This window comes from Pristis pectinata, chromosome 11, assembly GCF_009764475.1.
Source record: "Pristis pectinata isolate sPriPec2 chromosome 11, sPriPec2.1.pri, whole genome shotgun sequence".
Taxonomy (NCBI): Eukaryota; Metazoa; Chordata; class Chondrichthyes; order Rhinopristiformes; family Pristidae; genus Pristis; species Pristis pectinata.
The window spans coordinates 62,481,805-62,502,316 of NC_067415.1; the positions used below are offsets into that span (position 1 = coordinate 62,481,805).

The window sequence follows — 20,512 nt, forward strand, 5'->3', positions numbered from 1 at the left end:
TTTCTAGGGTAGGGACATGTTTGGCACAGCTTTGTGAGCCAAAGGACCTGAATTTTGCTGTAGGTTTCTATGTTTCTATCTGCAGTATTTTGCTTCTGACACAAGGAATAATTGGAGATTCACAGCTTAGCCGCAAAACAACTCAGAAAAGATAACAAAATTTACCTCCTCACTCCAATCAGTGAACATTGTTCTCTTGAGCCCAAATCATTTACCAATATATCTGCAAGTCATTGAGAATTACTTTAAATTGTATAAGTGATGAAGCTTGCGATGAAGGTCATGATGGAACTCAAACTAATGCAAAGGCAAGCCTCATTTCTTGTTAGTTTCACTTTTATAGGAGACAGGAGTTGAAAGTGAGAGCAGGAACCATTAAAAAGGTAAGTTTCATTGAATGGCTAATTGGAAGGCACATTGACCAATAAAAGGAAGGTGAGGTTAAGTGGAGCAGCCATTGTGAGGGTGGGCTAGTGTAAGAGTGGGGGAGTTGAGGCTTTGACTAGAGAGGATTCAGTGAGGAGGCACAGGTGAGGAACAGGTAAGGTTTTTAATTCAAGATTAAATATAAGGTTTCTAAAAACTGTCCCAGCAGACCAATTGTAAAAAGGACTGTCCCAGCATACATATTGTGTAAAAAAAAGACTCTCCCAGCAGACCTATTGTCATCTCCTCCCCAAAATCCACAAGAAGGACTGTCCTGGCAGACCTATCATCTCTGCATGCTCTTGTACCATGGAGCTCGTATCCTCCTACCTGGACACTATCATGTCCCCCCCCCTGGTCCAATCCCTTCCCACCTACATCCGTGACACATTATACACTCTCCAACTCTTCCATAGCCTCAAGTTCTCCGACACACACAACCCCATCTTCACCATGGACATCCAGTCCCTATATACCTCCATTCCCCATCATAATGGCCTCACTGCCCTCCACTTCTGTCTTGACCAGAGACAGAACCAGTCCCCTTCCATTAACACTCTCCTCTACCTGACTGAACTTGTCCTCACCCTTAACAACTTTACTTTTGATTCCTCTCACTTTCTATCGACCAAGGGTCTAGTTATTGGCACTTGCATGGGCCTCAGCTATCCCTGCCTCTTCACTGGCTACATTGAACAGTCTCTGTTCCAAGCCTACTCCGGCCCCATTCCTCAACTCTTTCTCTGCTATATCGACAACTGCATCTTGTACCCATGCAGAACTCGACAGTTTCATAAATTTCGCCACTAATTTTCACCCAGTTCTCTAATTCACTGGGACTATCTCTGATACCTCTCTCTCCTTCCTCGATCTTTCCATCATCTCAGGAGATTCCTTATCCACCAACACCTTCTACAAACCCACTGATGCCCACAGCTACCTTGATTACAGCTCCTCCCACCCTGTCTCTTGAAAGGATGCTATCCCTTTTTCTCAATTTCTATGTATCCGCCATATCTGCTCCCACGATGAGGTTTTTCACTCCAGAACATCGGAGATGTCCAACCTCTTTTCTAATGGGGTTTCCCCTGACTGTGGTTGAGAGAGTTCGCTCCTATATCTCTGCCATTTCCCACACCTCCGATCTCACCCCCACCCCTCTGAGTCCCAACAGGGATAGGGTTCCCCTTATCCTCACATTTCATCATCCCACCAGCCCACATATCTAACACATCATTTTAGGCCACTTCCGCCATATCCAACGGGACCCCACCAGCAAGAATATCTTCCCCTCCCCACCCCTTTCTGCCTTTCGCAGGGACCGCCTCTCCGCGACTCCCCTGGTCACTCCTCCACCCCCTCCACCCATCCAGCTCCCACCCTGTGAACTTTCCACTGCTCCCGCCACAGGTGCAACACCTGCCCCTACACCACCTCAACCATCTCCATCCAGGAACCCAAACAGTCCTTTCAGGTGAGACAGAGATTCACCCGCACCTCCCTCAATATCATCTACTGCATTCAGTGCTCCAAGTGTGGTCTCCTCTACATTGGCGAGACCAAACACAGACTAGGTGACCATTTCGCAGAACACCTGCGCTCTGTCCGTAACCGCAATCTGCATCTCCCCGTTGCCAGTCACTTCAACTCCCCCTCCCACACTATCACTGATATGTCAGTCCTCGGCCTCCTCCACTACCAGGAGAATTCCAAGCGCAAACTGGAGGAACAGCACCTCATTTTCTATTTTGGAACCTTGCAGCCGAATGGCGTGAACATTGAATTCTCCCACTTTAGGTGATCCCCACACCCCTTCCACACAATCCACACCCTCCCCCCACCATGCGTTTCCTCTTCAGGGATGAGTGAATCCCTTGACGATAAAAAGATTAAGGGTACACTTAAGATGGAAATGAGGAGGGCAAAGAGAGGATATGAGATAGATCTGGCAGGTAAGGTTAAGGAAAACCCCAAGAGGTTCTATAGCTGCAAAAAGAGTGGCTAGGGAGAGAGTAGGTCCCCTTTGAGATCAGCTGGGCCGCCTATGTCTCGAATCACAGGACATGGGTGGGATTTTTAACGAACATTTCTCCTTGGTGCTTACTGAGGAGAAAATCATGGTTGCTCAAGAAATAAGAAAAACAAGTAGAGATGTTTTGGAGAACATTCATGTTACCAAGGAGGAGGTATTTGCTGCCCAGGGTCTGACCAAGTACATCCTCAGACTTTGTGGGAGACTAGAGAAGAAATTGCGGAGGCCCTTGCAGAGATATTTGTTTCATTGTTAGCTACTGATGAAGTTCCGAAGACTGGAAGGTGGCTGATGTTGTTCAATTGTTTTAAAAGGTTAGCAAGGACAAACCTGGGAACTACACGCCAGTCAGCCTGACATCACTGGTGGGGAAAGTTACTGGAGGGAATTCTGAGGGACAGGATCCACCAGCATTTGGATAGACAGAGTCTGATTCAGAGGAATCAGCGCAGCTTTGTGCATGGAAAGTCTATTTGATGAATCTTTTAGAGTTCGTTGAAGAGGTAACCAAAAGGGTAGATGAGGGTAGGGCAGTGGATGTTGTCTATTTGGATTTTAGCAAGACCTTTGACAAGCTCCTGCATGGCAGGCTGGTCTGGCAGGTTAGGTCCAATGGAATATAGGGAGAGCAAGTTAGGTGGATTCAAAAGGAGGTAGGAAGCAGAGGGTGGTGGTTGAAGGTTGTTTCTCAGAATGCAGGCTGGTGACTTGTGGTGTGCTGCAGGGGTCAGTGTTGGGACCCTTGTTATTCATTATTTACATAAATAATTTTGATGTGAATGCACAAGGCTCAATCAGCAAGTTTGTCAATGACATGAAATTAGGATAGTGAAGAAGGTTACTGTAGATAACACAGGGATCTTGATCAATTAGGGAAGTGGGTCGAGGAGTGGCAAATTGATTTCAATACAGATAAGTGTGAGGTGATGCATTTTTGAATGTCAAACCAGAGGAGGGGTTGTATTATGAAAGGTAAGATACTAAGGAGTGTAATGGAATAGAGGGATCTCGGAGAACAAGTGCATAGTTCATTGAAAGCGGCATCACAGGTAGATGGTGGTGAAAAGGCATTTAGCCCACTGGCCTTCATCAGTCAGGGTACTGAGTACAGGAGTTGGGACATTATGTTGCAGTTGTGTAAGTAGTTTGGGAGGCTGCACTTGGAGTACTTTGTACAGTTTTGGTCACCCTGTTATAGGAAAGACATGGTTAAACTGGAAAGAGTGCAGAAAAGATTTACAAGGATGTTCCAGGACTAGAGGGCCTAAATTACAGGGAGAGATAGGCCAGGCTAGGTCTTTATTCCTTTGAACATAGGAGAATGAGGGGCAACCTTAGAGGTGTTTAAAAATTGAGAGGTATAGATAAGGTCAATGGTAAGTTTCTTCCCCAGGGTATGGGAGTCCAAAACTAGGGGGCATAGATTTAGGGTGAGAGAGTTAAAGATTTAAAAAGGACCTGAGGGGCACCTTTTTCAGGCAGAGCATGGTGAGATGTATGGAATTAGCTGCCAGAGAAAGTGGTTAAGGCAGGTAAAATAGAACACAGAACATTACAGAACAGGACAGGCCCTTCGACCCACAATGTTGTGCCGACATTTTATTCTGCTCGAAGATCTCCCTTCCCTCCCACATATCCCCCCATTTTTCTATCATTCATGTGCTTATCTAAGAGATTCTTAAACGTCCCTAATGTATCTGCCCCCACAACCTCTGCCAGCCGTGCGTTCCACGCACTCACGACTGTCTGTATATATAAAAAAAACTACCTTGGACATTCCCCCTATACCTTCCTCCAAACACCTTAAAATTATGCCCCCTTGTGTTAGCCATTCTTGCCCTGGGAAAAAGTCTCTGACTGTCCACTCGATCTATGCCTCTTATCATCTTGTACACCTCTATCGTCACCTCTCATCCTCCTCCTCTCCAAAGAGAAAAGCCCTCATTCACTCAACCGATCCTCATAAGACATGCTCTCCAATCCAGGCAGCATCCTGGTAAATCTCCTCTGCACCCTCTCTAAAGCTCCAACATACTTCCTATAATGAGGCGACCAGAACTCAACACAATACAACAAGTGTGGTCTAACCAGAGCTCTATAGAGCTGTAACATGACCTGGCAGCTCTTAAACTCAATACCCCGACTAATGAAGGCCAACACACCATACGCCTTCTTAACAACCCTATCAACCTATGTGGCAACCTTGAGGGATCTATAGATGTTCCTCTACACTGTTAAGAGTCCTGCCATTAACCTTGTATTCTGCCTTCAAATTCAATCTTCCTAAGCGTATCTCTTCACACTTTTCTGAGTTGAATTCCATCTTCCATTTGTCAGCCCAGCTCTGCATCCTATCAATGTCCTGTTGTAATCTACAGCAACCTTTTACACTATCCACAACAGCACCAACCTTCATGTCATCAGCAAACTTACTAACCCACCCTTCCACACCCTCATCCAAGTCATTTATAAAAATCACAAAGAGCAGGGGTCCCAGAACAGATCCCTGCAGAACACCACTGGTCACCAACCTCCAGGCAGAATATGCTCCATATACCACCACCCTCTGTCTTCTATGGGCGAGCCAATTCTGAATCCACATAGACAAGTTTCCCTGGATCACATGCCTGCTGACTTTCTGAATGAGCCTTCCATGAGGAACCTTATCAAACGCCTTATTAAAATCTATGTAGACCACATCCACTGCTCTACCTTCAATGTGCTTTGTCACGTCCTCAAAGAATTAAGTCAGGCTCATAAGGCACGACCTGCCCCTCACAAAGCCATGTTGACTGTCCCTAATCAGCCTATGCTTCTCCAAATGCTCATAAATCCTGTCTCTAAGAATCTTCTCCGGTATTTTGCCCACCACTGAAGTAAGACTCACTGGTCTGTAATTCCCAGGGTTATCCCTACTCCCTTTCATGAACAAAGGAACAACATTTGGCACCCTCCAATCATCTGGCACTACTCCTGTGGCCAAATGCGCATCAATCTCTTCCCTCGCTTCCCGTAATAACCTTGGATATACCCTTACGTTTTTCAAAAGTTCCAGCACATCCTCTTTCCTCACGTTGACGTGCCCTAGCATATCAGCCTGTTGCATGCACAAACATCAAGGTCTCTGAATACTTAAATAAAGTATTCATTAAGGACCTCCCCTACCTCTTCCGACTCCAGGCACATTTCCTCTTTTATTCCTGATCGGTTCTACCCTCACTCTAGTCATCCTCCTGTTCTTTACATACGTGTGGAAGTCCTTGGGGTTTTCCTTAATCCTACTCACCAAGGCCTTCTCTTGCCTCCTTCTAGCTCTCCTAAGTCCATTCTTAAGCTCGCTCCTAGCTACCTTGTAACTCTCCAAAGCCCTGTCTGATCCATGCTTTCTAAACCTTGGGTAAGCTTCTTTCTTCCTCTTGACAAGATATTCTATGTCTCTTGTCAACCATGGTTCCTTCACTTGACCATCCTTACCCTGCCTTAATGGGACAAACCTATCCAGAACCCCATGCAAGTGTTCCCTAAACAACCTCCACATTTCCACTGTGCACTTCCCTGTTCCCAATTTACACTTCCAATTTACACTTCCCAACATCTGTTCCCAATTTACACTCCCAAGTTCCTGCATCATAGCATCATAATTCCACCTCCCCCAATTAAATACTTTCACATATTGTCTGCTCCTATCCCTCTCCAAGGCTATGGTACAGGTCAAGGAGATATGGTCACTGTCTCCAAAATGCTCTCCCACCGAAAGATCTGAAACCTGATCAGACTCATTGCTTAGTACCAGGTCCAGTATGGCCTCTCCTCTAGCTGGTCTGTCCACATACTGTGTCAGGAATCCTTCTTGGACACACCTAACAAACTCTGCCCCATCTGTCCTCTTTACACTAAGGAAGCGCCAATCAATATTAGGGAAGTTGAAATCACCCACGACAACAACCCTGTTATTTTTGCACTTCTCCAAAATCTGACTCCCGATCTGCTCCTCAGTGTCTCTGCTGCTATTGGAGGGTCTGTAGAATACTCCCAATAGAGTGATTACTCCCTTCCTATTTCTGACTTTCACCCACACTGACTCAGTAGACAAGTTCTAATGAATGCCTAGAAATTTCATAATAGGATCTAAATGTGCTTTATCAGACCACAAAATATGCTATTTGCCTATTTTCTCTTACCTTGGAGAATCTTTGCCATCAGATAAGGAGAAACAAAACATGGTACCTCCCAATAAAGAAAGTGAAGAGCCGGCCCAGCCAATAAACAAAGCAGCTCCTAATTCATATCTGCAGAAGCAAAGTAAATATTTATTAATTTTTTTTTCCCTAACAGGTAGGCTTTGCATTTAAATCAGCAATGTTCTTATAGCAGAAAATAGGGTTAATCTTAAATACCATTTTGGCATTTTGCCAGATAATATTTGAATATAATTCCCTGAAACTGTGTTGGCAGGGAAAAACGGCTCAGGATAGATGTTCAGATGGGGAGTTATGGTCACCTGGAGAAGAAAAAGTTAGTAAGTTCAGTGGGCAGAGCACGAGGGTAAATGCACGTGTGGGGAAACCAAGCTAAATTGCATCTATTTTAATGCAAGGAATCTAATTAGTAAGGTAGATGAACTCAGAGCTTTAATTAAGATGTGAGACTATGATGTTGTCGACATCACTGAGACATGACTGAAAAACGGGCAGGACTGGCAACTCAGTATCCTGCGGTACAGTTTTTTCAGGTGAGACAGAGGTGGTGACATTCCACTGTTAGTCAAACTATGCATTACTTCAGTACTGAGGGAGGATATCCCAGAAGGCTTTTCAAATGAAGCCATATGGGTAGAGATTGGGAACAAAAAGGGTGTTGTCATTCTGCTGGGGGTGTATTACAGACTTCTCAACAGTCAACAGGAGACAGAGGAACAAATATGTAGGCAAATGTGATTTGTGATTGAGATGAGATGAAATGAGATGTGATTTTAAAAATAGGATTCTCGTATGAGGGGATTTCAATTTCCCAAATACTAACTGGGATTGCCTTAGCACAAAAGACCCAAATAGGGAAGAATTTTTTGAGGGGTGTCGAGGGGAGCTTTTTGACACAGTGTGCAGATAGAGCAACAAGGAAGGAGTATTACTGGTACTTATCTTGGGAAATGTAGCTGATCAATTGGAGAGAGTGTCAGTTGCGAAGCATTTTGAAGATACCAAACATAACTCCATACATTTCAAAGTGGTTATGGTAAAAGATAAGGATAGACCAGGAATAAGGATCTTAAATTAGGGGAAGATCAATTTCATTAATATAAGACAGGATCTGGCAAAAGTAGACTGGGAGTAACTACTTGCAGGTATATCGACATCTGTACAGTGGGAAGTAGTAAGAAAAAAGCCAAAGGTAACGAGTACACAGAACTCTAGATGTTGAGGGATATCAAGAGTTAGTTAGAGAAAAAAGAAGCACATTAGCAGAGAATTAAAGACAGGGAAGGCCCATCAAGAGTATAAAAAGTGCAGGGAGACACTTCAAAGTGAAATTCAGAAGGCAAGGAGAGGTCACAAAGTTCCACAGACAGATAGAATTAGGGTAAATCTGAATGGGTTTTATTAGTATATTAAGGACAAAAGAATAACCAGAGGGGGCAATCTGTACATGGAACCAGAAAGTATAGGTGAGGTCCTAAATAAATACTTTTCACTGGTATTCGCAAAGGAAACTTTGTAGCTGGAGAACTTAATGAAGGGGACAGTGAAATTCAAGTGCAAATCTCCATAACAAACCAGAGGTACTTCATGCCATAGCTGACTTAAAGTGGATAAATCCCCTGAGCCAGTTAAGATTTAACCCCGGCTGTGAGGAGGAGCAAGGGAAAAGAATGATGGAGCCCTGACTGAGATTTTTACATCTTTGCTGGCCACAAATGAGGTACCAAATCACTGGAGGATGGCAAATGTGGTCAAGAAGGGCAGCAGGGAAAACCCTGACTGAGCCTGGCATCAGCGGTAGAGAAGCTATTGGAAAACGTTCTAAGGGACAAGATTAATGATCACTCGGAAAGGCAGAGACTAATCAGAGATAGCCAGCATGGCTTTGTCAAGGGCAGATCTTGTCTGATCAATCTGACTGAATTTTATGAGGAGGTAAGAAAGTGTATTGATGAGGGCAGTGCAGTAGATGTGGTTTACATGTACTTCAGTAAGCTGCTTGACAAGACCCCACATGGGAGACTGATCCAAAAGGTCAGGGCCCATGGGTTCCAAGGGAATTGTAGACTGGATCTAAAATTGGCTCAGCAATAGAGATAAAGGGTGATGATAGAAGGATTTTTTGGATTGAATGCCAGTTACTAGTGATGTTTCACACAGATCAGTGCCAGGACCCTTGCTGTTTATAATATACTTGAATGACTTGGATGTGAATGTAGGAGGCATCAGTAAGTTCGCAGATGAAATGATGGAGTTATTGATAGTGGGGAGGGTGGTCTTAGGCTACAGAGTGATATTGATGTGTTGGTGAGATGGGCTGAGAAATGGAGATGCAGTTTAATCCAGAAAAATGTGAGATGATGCATTTTGAAATTAACAATGAGGCTAGGACATACACTGTGAATAGTAGGGTCCCATGGAATATTGAAAAACAAAGGGACCTTCATGTGCTTGTCCAAAGGTTCTTGAAGATTGCAGTGCAGGTACATAACATGGTTAAGAAGGCATGTGGGATACTGGCTTTCATTAGTCGGGACACTGAATACAAAAGCAGGGAGGTTATGTTCCAACTTTATTAAAAAAATGATCAGACCTCTGGTGGAGTACTCTGTGCAGTTCTGGTCACCATGCTATAGGAAGGATGTGCTAGTGCTGGACAGGGCGCAGAGGAAATTCACCAGTATGTTACCTGGCATGGAGTATTTTAGTTATGAGGAGAAAGACTGGAGAGATTATTCTGTTTTCCTTGTAGTGGAGAAAGTTAAGGGAGGATATGATTTATGTACGTAAAACTGGGGTATATATAGGGTGGACCACTGGAATCATTTCCCCTCATCCATGCTGACACCATCTAACTGAGCTAGTTTCATGCACCTGAATTTGGCCCATATCCCTCAAAACTAATGCAATCTTCATACCTGTCTAAACATCTTTTAAACATTGCAATTGTAACTGTCTTTACCACTTCCTCTGGCAGCTTGTTCTATATACTCATCACCCTCTGTGTGGAAAAACTTGCCCCTCAGGTCCCCTTTAAACCTTTCCCCTGTCACCTTAAACCTATGCCAAGTTAGAGTCCCCTACCCAGGGAAAAGGACTGTGACCATTCACCTTTTCTATGCCCCTCATGAGGTTACCCCTCAGCCTCCTATGCTCTATGGAAAACAGCCCCAGCCTTTCCCATCGCTCCTTATAATTCAAGCCCTCCAGATCCAGCAACTTGCTTCTGAATCTTTCCAGCACCCTTTCCAAATTAATCGCATCCTTCCTATAGCTAGGCGACCAGAACTGTATACAATCATCCAAGTGTGGTCTCACCAACGTCTTGTGCAGCCATAATATGATGACACAACTCTTGTACTCAGTGCCCCTTCTGATGAAGGCAAGCGTGCAATTTGTCTTCTTCTTCACCCTGTCTACTTTTGTCTTCACTTTCAGGAAACTATGTACTTGTAGCCTTAGGACCCTCTGTTCTACAACACTCTCTAGGGCCCTGCCACTTACTTTGTAAGTCCTGCCCTGGTTTAACTTCACATTTGCCTCAGTTAAATTACATGAGCCACCTTTCCAGTTGATCTAGATCCTGTTGTAATCTTAGATAGGTTATTGTCCACTCTCGCACAAATTTTGGCATCAACTGTAAACTTCTTAACCATGCCATCCACATCTCATCCAAATTGTTAATATAGATGACAAACAACAAGGGACTCGGCATTGATTCCTGTAGCACACCACTGGTCACAGGCCTCCAGTTTGAGAAACAACCCTCCACGACCACCCTCTGACTCCTTCCACCAAGTCAACTTTGTATCCAATTGTCTAGCTCACCATGGATCCCACGTGATCTAACCTTCTGGACCAGCCTATCATGTAGGACCTTGTCAAAGGCCTTACTAAAGTCCATGTAGACAACCTCTACTGCCCTGCCCTAATCGTCTTGGTCACCTCTTCACAAAAAAAACTCTATCAAATTCATGAGACACGATTTTCTACGCACAAAACCATGCTGACTATTCCTAATCAGTACTTGCCTTTCCAAATGCAGATAGATCCTGTCTCTCAGAATCCCCTCCAGTAACTTTTCCACCATTGATGTTAGGGTAAGGAGTAAAAGATTTAGAGGAGATCTTTTTCACCAAAGAGTGGAATGCACTGCCTGGGAAAGTGGTGGAAGCAGAGTTGCTAACAGTATACAGGGTATCTAGATGAGCATTTCATTCACCAAGGCAGTGAAGGCTAGGGGCCAAATGCTGGAAGATGGGATTAATATGGATGAATGCTCACTGATCAGTGTGGACACAGTGGGCCAAATAGCTGGTTTTCATGTCGTATGACTCCATGACTCCATGATTCCATGAAATATATTCTTTAACAACTTATAGGCCCATTCAGAATATTAGGGATGAGACAAACTGAAACAAGCTTGTCATTGTATTGTTCCCAGTAATAGGATACCAAGCAGACTTTTACTTTTGAATATTGATATGGTTTGTTCTTAATGTTTGTTCACTATTATGACAAAATGGTTTTAAATCAATATGTCAAGTGGAAGGTTTGGGTAAACCAGAGATAAACATTGTATTCAAAGTTGACTTGAAGCTTGATGAAACAGTTCTCAACAGTACAGAATTCAGGGCAAGTCTTTCTTTCTTTCTCTCAAGATTCACAAGGTGAACTTGCACTGCCTGCAATCTAATTGCTATACTGGAACTGCAACAAAAGAAAAGCAAGTTCAAAGGTGAATTGTGTCGAGAGCAATAGAAAAGTTCCACGCCATTATTTTGTTATGTTACAAGCAGTACAGAATTATTCCTTCTGTAAAAATTCTATTCTGTCCACTGATTTATTTCATATTTATATCAATTTCACCTTAGTCATGTGAAACATGATATGTAGCTGCAAGTTGACATCTGAGATTTTTATCTGTTTCAGTAATCAGGATAACAATGATGACTAACCACAAACATAAGGGATAATGAGAAAACATGAAAGAAGTAGGAAGAGACTGTAATCATTACCTCAATCACTCCATATTTCTAACTAATATTTTATAACTGCCATTGTCCATTTCCATATTTTCTGCTAACAGGCTTTTTCAAAAAAAAGGGAAAGGTAATTGTTTTGATGACTTCTTTTGGCTTTTGATGGAAATTACCAATTTACAAGTTATTTGCAATTTACAGAAAACTTTCATATTACAATTGAACCATCCTCAAAATAACCTAATGATATTATCCTGTAACAGACCTTTCGCTTTTTGGGAGGTTGAATAAGCCATGTGATGTCCTTTTTTTAAAATTCAATGGAACCAATAAAGACATCATCAGTCTCCAGATGCACCTGAAGTTTTCCAAAAGAACAGAGAGATAATGATGCAAATCATTATGCATTGATGACTTGAAGCCATCATGCCATTTTGAACATTTGCACCCTAACCATTGTACTTGTCTTATTTCATGATGTTAAATTAAATGAAGGTCCCCTTTACGAGCACCAGTCTGAGATTCTAATGCACGAATCAGACTGCAGATGGAAGCCATTTGTGTTCCATCAAAGTTGTGACATTGATCAGAGGATCATAGAATTTTACAGCATGGAAACAGTCCTTTCAGCCCAACCTGTCCATGCCAACCAATGTACCTTCCTGAGCAAGTCCCGTTTGCCTGTGTTTGGTCCATATCCCTCTATCCATTAACCTGTCCAAACAACATCTCTATGTTGTAATTGTATCCGCCTCTACCATTTTCTCTGGCAGCTCGTTCCATATTCCCACTATCCTCTATGTGAAAACTTACTCCTACTCTTACCTTAAACTTTTGTCCTCTAGTTTTCGACTCCTCTAGAGAAGATATCTTCATCAGTCACATGTACATCGAGATCCACAGTGAAATGTATCTTTTTTTGCATAGAGTGTTCTGGGGGGCAGCCCGCAAATGTCGCCACGCTTCCTTCGCCAACATAGCATGCTCATAACTCTCTAACCCATACGTCTTTTGGAATGTGGGAGGAAACCGGAGCACCCAAAGGAAACCCACGCAGACACATGGAGAACGTACAAACTCCTTACAGACAGTGGTCAGAATTGAACCCGGGTCACTGGCGCTGTAATAGTGTTACATTAACCATTACACTACCATGCCTGCCCTGGGCACTAACCTAGGGAAAAGACAGTAATCATCCATTTTATCTATACCCTCATGACTTTATAAACCTCTTGAAGGTCACCCCTCAGCCTCCTTTGTTCCAGGGAAAACAGTCCCAGCCTATCCAGTCTCTCCTGATGACTCAAGCCCTCCAGTCATGGCAACATCCTTATGAATCTTTTCTGCAGCCTCTCTAATGTACTCACAGCTTTCCTGTAGTATGGCAACCACAATATTCCAGATATGGTCTCATCAATGTCCTGTTATTATTTGTTACATCCTGATAGGTTCCATATTTCTGTTCATGTTGATGATCAGTGACTCCATGTTAGAAAGGATGAGCTCCAAACTCTGCATAACTTCTTGGGACACACATTGGACTGTATTTTTGTTCTAATTGTGTTTTTTCTTGTAAAAATTGTGTATAATTTATGTTTTTCTTGTGAATATTGCTTATATGACACAATGTGCCCGTGATGCTGCTGCAAGTAAGTTTTTCATTGCACCTGTGACAATAAACTTGACTTTGACTTTTGACCTTGACTTCTCCATGGTTCTTGATAGTAGGCATTGAAATTCTGATAACTTTTCTGACACACCAAGTTTTTGACAGTAGCTCCCTTTTCTAGATTGGACCATTGAAATCCTTATCTGACTCTTCTGCAGTAGAACTAGTTTTTTTAATTAATCCTTCAGTGAGTTGTCCAATATACAATCCTTTCCTTGTGGCACTTCTCCTCAGGATTTGGAGTCACAGAGTCATTAAAGCATGGAAATGGGCCCTCTGCCTACTGAGTCTGCATCAACCATCAAGCACCCATTTTATGCTAATTCTACCTTAACTCCTTATATTTTCCTCTCATTCCCAGTAATTCCCTTTAGATTCCATCACTCACCAACAGGCAAAGGGCAATTTATAGGCACCAATTACATAAAAATAAAGATCTTACATATCTTTAAGCTGTGGGAGGAAACCACGGCACTTGGGGGAACCCATGCAGTCACAGGGAGAACATGTAAACGCCACACATGTAAACTCCACACTGGAAGTCAGGATTGAACCCAGTTCAGTGGAGTTGTGATGCAGAGAGTTACCTGATGTGCTGCCCAGTTGTATACTTGATTTGTATCCTTGCATTCCTGTAATTTTCATATACAGATTCCTCTTTAATCCCAGCCTCTAAAGTACACCAAGTGTCAATGCCTGACCTGGTGGAAACAAGTGTTAGGTGGAGTGATGGTGTTTCTACATCGTTACTGTCCTCTTATGCTGGCAAGTTTCCTGTTTTTTGAGTATTGAATATGGACAAGGAAAACATTTGGGTGACGGGAAGTAAAGAGGTAGAAGCATATATTTATGATATGTGCAGAATCATAAGAGTTTAGGATGAAGATGAGCAGCAAAGGAGAATTATTAGGTATGCAGAGATCTTCATCATCTGTCGTTGAGTCTCACTATCAACCACAGATGCACTAATGTCAAGTGCGGTTGATAGTATGTGCCATCTGAAGACTGGAGGCATTTCACAACATGTGTTTGATCATTAAATATTATTCTACATGTCCTTGAAGCTGTATTTCTGCCACTGCTTCTTGGAAATGACATAAGCTCATAGTGGATAAAGGATATTTCTCCTGTTCACCACTTTCAGTCCAAAGGCTTTCAGTGCATTATCGGAAAGCCTTGATGCATATTCTCTTCACTTTTAGCCATTTTTTAATATATTTGAGCATATATTCAGATCACAAAGAACCAGAAACATTTTTCAGCCTCAACTCAGCCCCTTGAAAAGATCCAGACATCCGTTATGTAGCACAGCCAGCTGCAATACCAGGGACCATCCTGAAGGCTACGGCTAATTTAGCTGCATGCAGAAATTATGTAACACAGTGGGCACCACAAACTAAGTGTGCTGCCTGCAAAGTAATAAATGAACATATGTTACTTGCACATCACAAAACCCAGGCCTATTTTTGCAATTATCTAATTGAACCTTGAATGCAGAGAAAAGATCACAAGTATTCTACCACGCAACACACTAATTTACTGTGAATAACTTCATAGCAGCAGACAGGGAGAGTTGGGAAAAAGGTCTTTCTGCTAAATTGCCATGACTAATGGACGTAGTGTTATTTTATTCAGGCTGTCATTACTTTTTATTTTCCTTTTATGATAACTCAGCTTCCGCTGCATTTTTTCCAACTTCTCTAATACATTTCTGATGACTCCTCTTCCTTTATTCTTATGCAAACCAGTTTACATTAACAGCATCAAAATTGTTACTCCATTAGGTTATAGTTCTAGAAAAGAATATTCTAAATTACAAAACTAAAAATTTAAAAAAATGAACCTTGGATAAAGAATGCAACAGCTAAATCTGAATGATTTTGCTGATAACCATTTGATAGAGGGGATTACGATAACAATTCTGTCAGATTCATTCCATTTGGCTGTGATAAAATATAAAAGTTTTAAAGAAAATGAAACTGGTATCATCGTGAAAACTTACTTTTGCTCTATTATCATAGGGTCAAAGAATTGTGCAGTAATTCGATTTGCATACCACGAGAAAGCAATTACAGATGACAAACCTGTAGGGAATAAACTTCTGTTAGTCCAGCCTTAATAATGAATTACAAAAATGTAAACCCCTTAATAGGTTAAATTTACATCATAGGTAGCTCATTCACATAATAGATTTCAGGGGTACAAATCGTTTTTTAAAAAAAATGTGATTTGCCAATTCAAATCACATCTGAGGGGCATTCACATGAAACATACTATTATCAGATACTGATATTTTTTGTCACATATATGAAGACACAAACACTAGAATCCATTAAGGGTCAACTTTCTGTTGAGGCTGGTACTGAACAAAAAAAAGCAGGCCAAATAGAATAATGATGGTTTCATTATTGCTGATGCGGGGATTTTGATTGGTTTTTTTATGTATTTGACAGCATCATATGTTTGAAATGGTTTTAAAGTCCTTTACTGTGCTGGAAGCTCAAAGGTCTGGGTTTTGATTAAAACAGCATCTTATCACTGACATTCAAAATATTCAGTGCTTTACATATTCAAATAAATATTAATTATTAAAACAATACCAAACTACCAATTTGTACAGTAAAATTACAAAACACAGTACAAACTGTAATTGTATTTCATTATGTATTACTATTCCCCAGGGCTCTCCAGGCAGGAGTCTAAGTCCATGGACACTGCTCCACCCCAGCTAAAGACGTAAAGGTCCAGTCTCATGTATGACCAACAAAATATTCAGAACACAAAGCTACCAAGGCCTCTAGCCTAAGTATTGGTAGAAATTCCCCCACAGTCTAGCTTCAACTAAAAGATTTTTGTCATTATTTGCTTATTGTGCGCTATTAATAGCCATCTCGGTGTCTGGAATGCCTGGCAGATAGAGAACATACTGCCAAAACCTTATAGGGTTTGGTCATTTACCCTCATTTGTAAACAGTTATGAACAAAATAAGACAGAGTGGTCATGTTGTTACTGGGTTCGTTGTCATCAAGAGAATGCATGTTCTCAACCTAACACAGATGTTTCAGAATTTGCAATCAATTTTTAGATGTTTGAAAATAAAACTTGGTGCCAATGAAAGGAACCATGAAATTCTTCTATTGCAAAAAATATGCTAATTTACCTCATTCCCCATTCCCTCATTTCTATGCAATGCAAGGCGTAGAAGGCGACAGACCACATGCTCATAAATGGGCAACTGATAGTCAACATGGGCATTGTGGATTAAAGGGCTTGTTTCTGTGCTGTGTGACTCTATGACTTACCAGAAAGAATGAATAGCATTCCTGCAAAACAGGTAATTTTTCCTTTAATGCTTTCTGAGCCTCCAACTTTTGTGCACTTCATCCCCACCAGTGAAAATATGCAAGCAAAAAATCCCAGACAAATAGCAGCAATCGTGAGACCTCTGCAGGCCTGGATATAAGCTGGATGAAAAAGAAAATCAAACATTAATGTAATTTGAAAATTCAATAATATAGTTATTACATTAGAAACTTGGATTTACAACAAATTTATAACGTGAAACAATTTTCTTTTGTGTGCAATGACAAATATTTTGTTTGAATTAAAATATCTGTGTGGTCACAAAGCCTTCAGTAAAGGACAACAGATTGGCTGAACACAACAGTAGAAAAGAAATCAATCAAGAAATAATAATTACATGATACTGACTAGACCATAAAAGCCTGCAGATTATAAGAGAAATAGAAAAAGATGGAAAGATCTCCTTAGTTTTGATTTACTATGGGATACAGATCTGGATTATAAATTTATGTGCTTTCCTGAAATGGTGACATGGAATCAAATAGCAGAGAAACAGGCCCGTCAGCCTACCAAGTCTGTGCCAACCATCAAGCACTCATTTACAGTAATCCCACTTTATTCTTCCTATATTCCCATCAATTCCCTCCAGATTCCACTACTCAGCTACACCATAGTGACAATTAGCCTCCCAACCCACATGTCTTTGGGATGTAGGAGGAAACTAGAGCACCCTGAGAAAGCCATGTTGTCACACAGAGAATGGACCAATTACTCACAGACATCACCAGTCAGGATCAATCCTGAGTTGTTGCTGAGCTGTGAGAGAGCAGCTCTATTAGCTGTGCCACTATGCAGCACTGAGCTTCCAGGAAACATGAGAATTGTTGTCATAATCAATGACCATCTGGACAGTGAGAGAGTAAAGCCCTTTCTACTTAAGAGCAGCTCTGTGTTTTTTTAGGGAGGCCTTTAGAACATGAGTGAATTTGATTGAAGCTGGAACCTTGGGTAAGCCTGCAAAGCTGCCAATTTCCCATGCTTGAAATGTAACCACCACCACTAAAACAAGGTCTAACAATACACTCCTTCTTCTGTAAAGAGAGCATCAGGGGCAGGGGCAGATGAAGGGAAAGAACAGCAAGATGCACGTACTTCACTAACAGGACAAAATCAATACAGATTATATGAATATTCATGTCTTTATATCTTGACAGACAAGTGAAGTGAAGCTGCAAGAAACCAAGATCGTGGAAAGGAGTTTATCTTTGAAGTGCATACTTGTTTTTGAAAATCTACACCACCAATGATCTAGATAGTTCAATTAGAAGTATGAAATATATAAAAATAAAACATAAACGTTGGAAATCCCCTAGAAAGCCATCCCTCATCAGTTGTGATAAAATCTTGTTTAGTAAAAATGCATTGTATTCTACATCCGAAATATATTCCACTGACTTCGTTGGAACTAACTGAAGTGAACTCTCAGGGCAACAAAAATAAACTTTCAAACTATTCAAACAGAACTATATGCAATATTAAAACAATACTGAAACATAGTCTTATGTAAAAATACATTGGATAAACTAAGCCCTGGAGAGAAATGTGATTTTCAGTGGAAATTAGTCCCTGAAACTTGCACTGTATGTGTAACCATCTTAAAATTAATACGTGTTCAAGTGATCAAGTGCCACCTTTACCAACTTCAGCAAGCAATGTCAGATCTACAATCGAACAAGAAAAGCAGTAGGATAGCAACACTTCCAGTATTATTTAAAGGGATCATCATCATTACTACTTATCATTTTTATTTTAACTTCTCCTGAAGTGATTTTGCTATTTTGTCATGATTAGTTTAACTTGACATCATGATTGCTACAAATATTGTGGACCAAAGGACCTTTTCCTGTGCTCTGCTGTTCTATGTTCTATCTTGCTTATCTATTTGAAAAGAAATTTGATTGTATGAAAAGAGAACCCCAAAATTAAAAAAAACATAATAAAACAACAAAGAAAAAAAATAAGAATAATAATAAACAAAAGCAAACCAAAAACTTCAAAACAAAAGCTGGACTGTTATTTCTTCGGTTGAAAAAACATTATTATGTCATTAGCTCCGCTCCTCTATATTCAAATAGAAGTTTATTGAAAGGGATTTGAAAGAGGTCTGCTTACATCATATAGAAATACTGAATAAATGGGCTGCAAAATTTCCTCAAATTTAAACGAAGGATCAACAGTACCACTCCTTTTTTTTTCTAGGTTTAAACAATTTATAGTTTGAGAAAACCATTGGAATGTGGTAGGAGGTATAGGATCCTTCCATTTAAATAGAATGGATCTCTTGGCCATTAATGTAACAAATGCAATCATATGACAAGCTGAAGCGGATAGACGGCCGGAATCCATCATGGGTAACCCAAAAATTGCAGTATTAGGATGAGGTTGTAAATCAATATTCAATACAATTGAAATAATATTAAAAATGTCTTTCCAATATTTTTCCAAAAGAGGGCAGGACCAAAAGTGGGAAGCCACTTCCGAATTACATCTGTCACATATAGGATTTATATGGTGATAAAAAAGGGCTAACTTATCCTTAGACATATGGGTCCTTATCTTGCTTATCATTCTCATTACTAGTGCCCCATCAGGAAAGCAATTAGTTTGCCCATAGAGACAGAAGGTAGTGGCCGATGGGATTTATTCTAGTAGGGATCTGTGAGTAGAGGGATGAAAGCATGGATGGGTGGGTTAGTAAGTTCGCAGACAATACAAAGATTGGTGGTGTTATGGATAGTGTAGAAGATTGCCAAAGGATACAGCAGGATATAGATCAGTTGCAGATTTTGGTGGAGAAATAGCATCTGGAGTTTAATCCGGCCAAATGTGAGGTGTTGCACTTTGGGAGATCAAAGATAAAGGGACAGTAAAATGTTAATCGTAAGATCTTAACAGTGTTGATGTACAGAGGGATCTTGGGGTCCAAGTCCATAAATCCCTGAAAGTGGCTGCACAGGTTAATAGGATGGTAAAGAAGGCATATGGCACACTTGCCTTTATTAATCAAGGCATTGAGTTCAAGAGTCAGGAAGTCATGTTGCAGCTGTATAAAACTCTGGTTAGGCCACATCTGGAGTATTGCATTCATTTCTGGTTGCCCTATTATAGGAAGGCTGTGGAGGCTTTGGGGAGGATGCAGAAGCTGTTTACCAGGATACTGCCTGGATTAGAGGTTGCACAAACTTGGGTTGTTTTCTCTGGAGTGAGAGGCTGAGGGGAGACCTGATAGAAGTTTATAAGATTATGAGAGGCATAGATAGGCAGCCAGTATATTTTTACCAGGGTTGAAATGTCCAATACTAGGGGGCATGGATTTAAGGTGAGAGGGGGTAAGTTGAAAGGAGATATGTGGGGCAAGTTTTTTTTACACACAGAGAGTGGTGGGTGCCTGAAATGGGCTGCCAGAGGTGGTGGTGGAGGCAAATATGGATGCAAATATGCATTTAGGCACATGAAAGTACAGAGAATGGTGGGATATGTACATTATGTAGGCAGAAGGGATTAATTTAGTTAGGCATTTATTTACGAGTTTAATTAGTTCTATGTTCTCTGTTCTATGTTCTAAGTCTCAGAAATTATTCCTCTGAAATTAATACATTTCAAATGTGGAAAATTTTGGAAAATTTCCCCATTTTTTTGGAGATGGAAGGCAATACCAGCATTGCATGGCGAACATCATGAACCAAGGACGAAGATGGTTGGCAATACATCATGTCCAATGTTGCTCTTGAGGCAAATCCACAAGATCACAACATCACAAGACAAGGGAGCAGAAGTAGGTCATTCAGCCCATCGAGTCTGCTCCAAGGAGAAGGGAAAAAAGAAAAAGAAATGAGAAAT

General features: G+C 41.2%; 1 protein-coding gene across 1 annotated transcript in view; it reads right to left on the reverse strand.

Annotated features, from left to right (window-relative positions):
* Nucleotides 1-20,512, reverse strand: part of LOC127575814 (claudin-10-like) — a 238,612-nt gene that overhangs the window by 179,888 nt on the left and 38,212 nt on the right. Inside the window, exons 2-4 of the mRNA XM_052025939.1 lie at nt 16,612-16,773; nt 15,311-15,392; nt 6,640-6,747 (exon numbers count right to left, since the gene is read on the reverse strand). Of these exons, the coding sequence (XP_051881899.1) occupies nt 6,640-6,747; nt 15,311-15,392; nt 16,612-16,773 (352 nt within the window). The remainder of the gene's footprint in view (nt 1-6,639; nt 6,748-15,310; nt 15,393-16,611; nt 16,774-20,512) is intronic.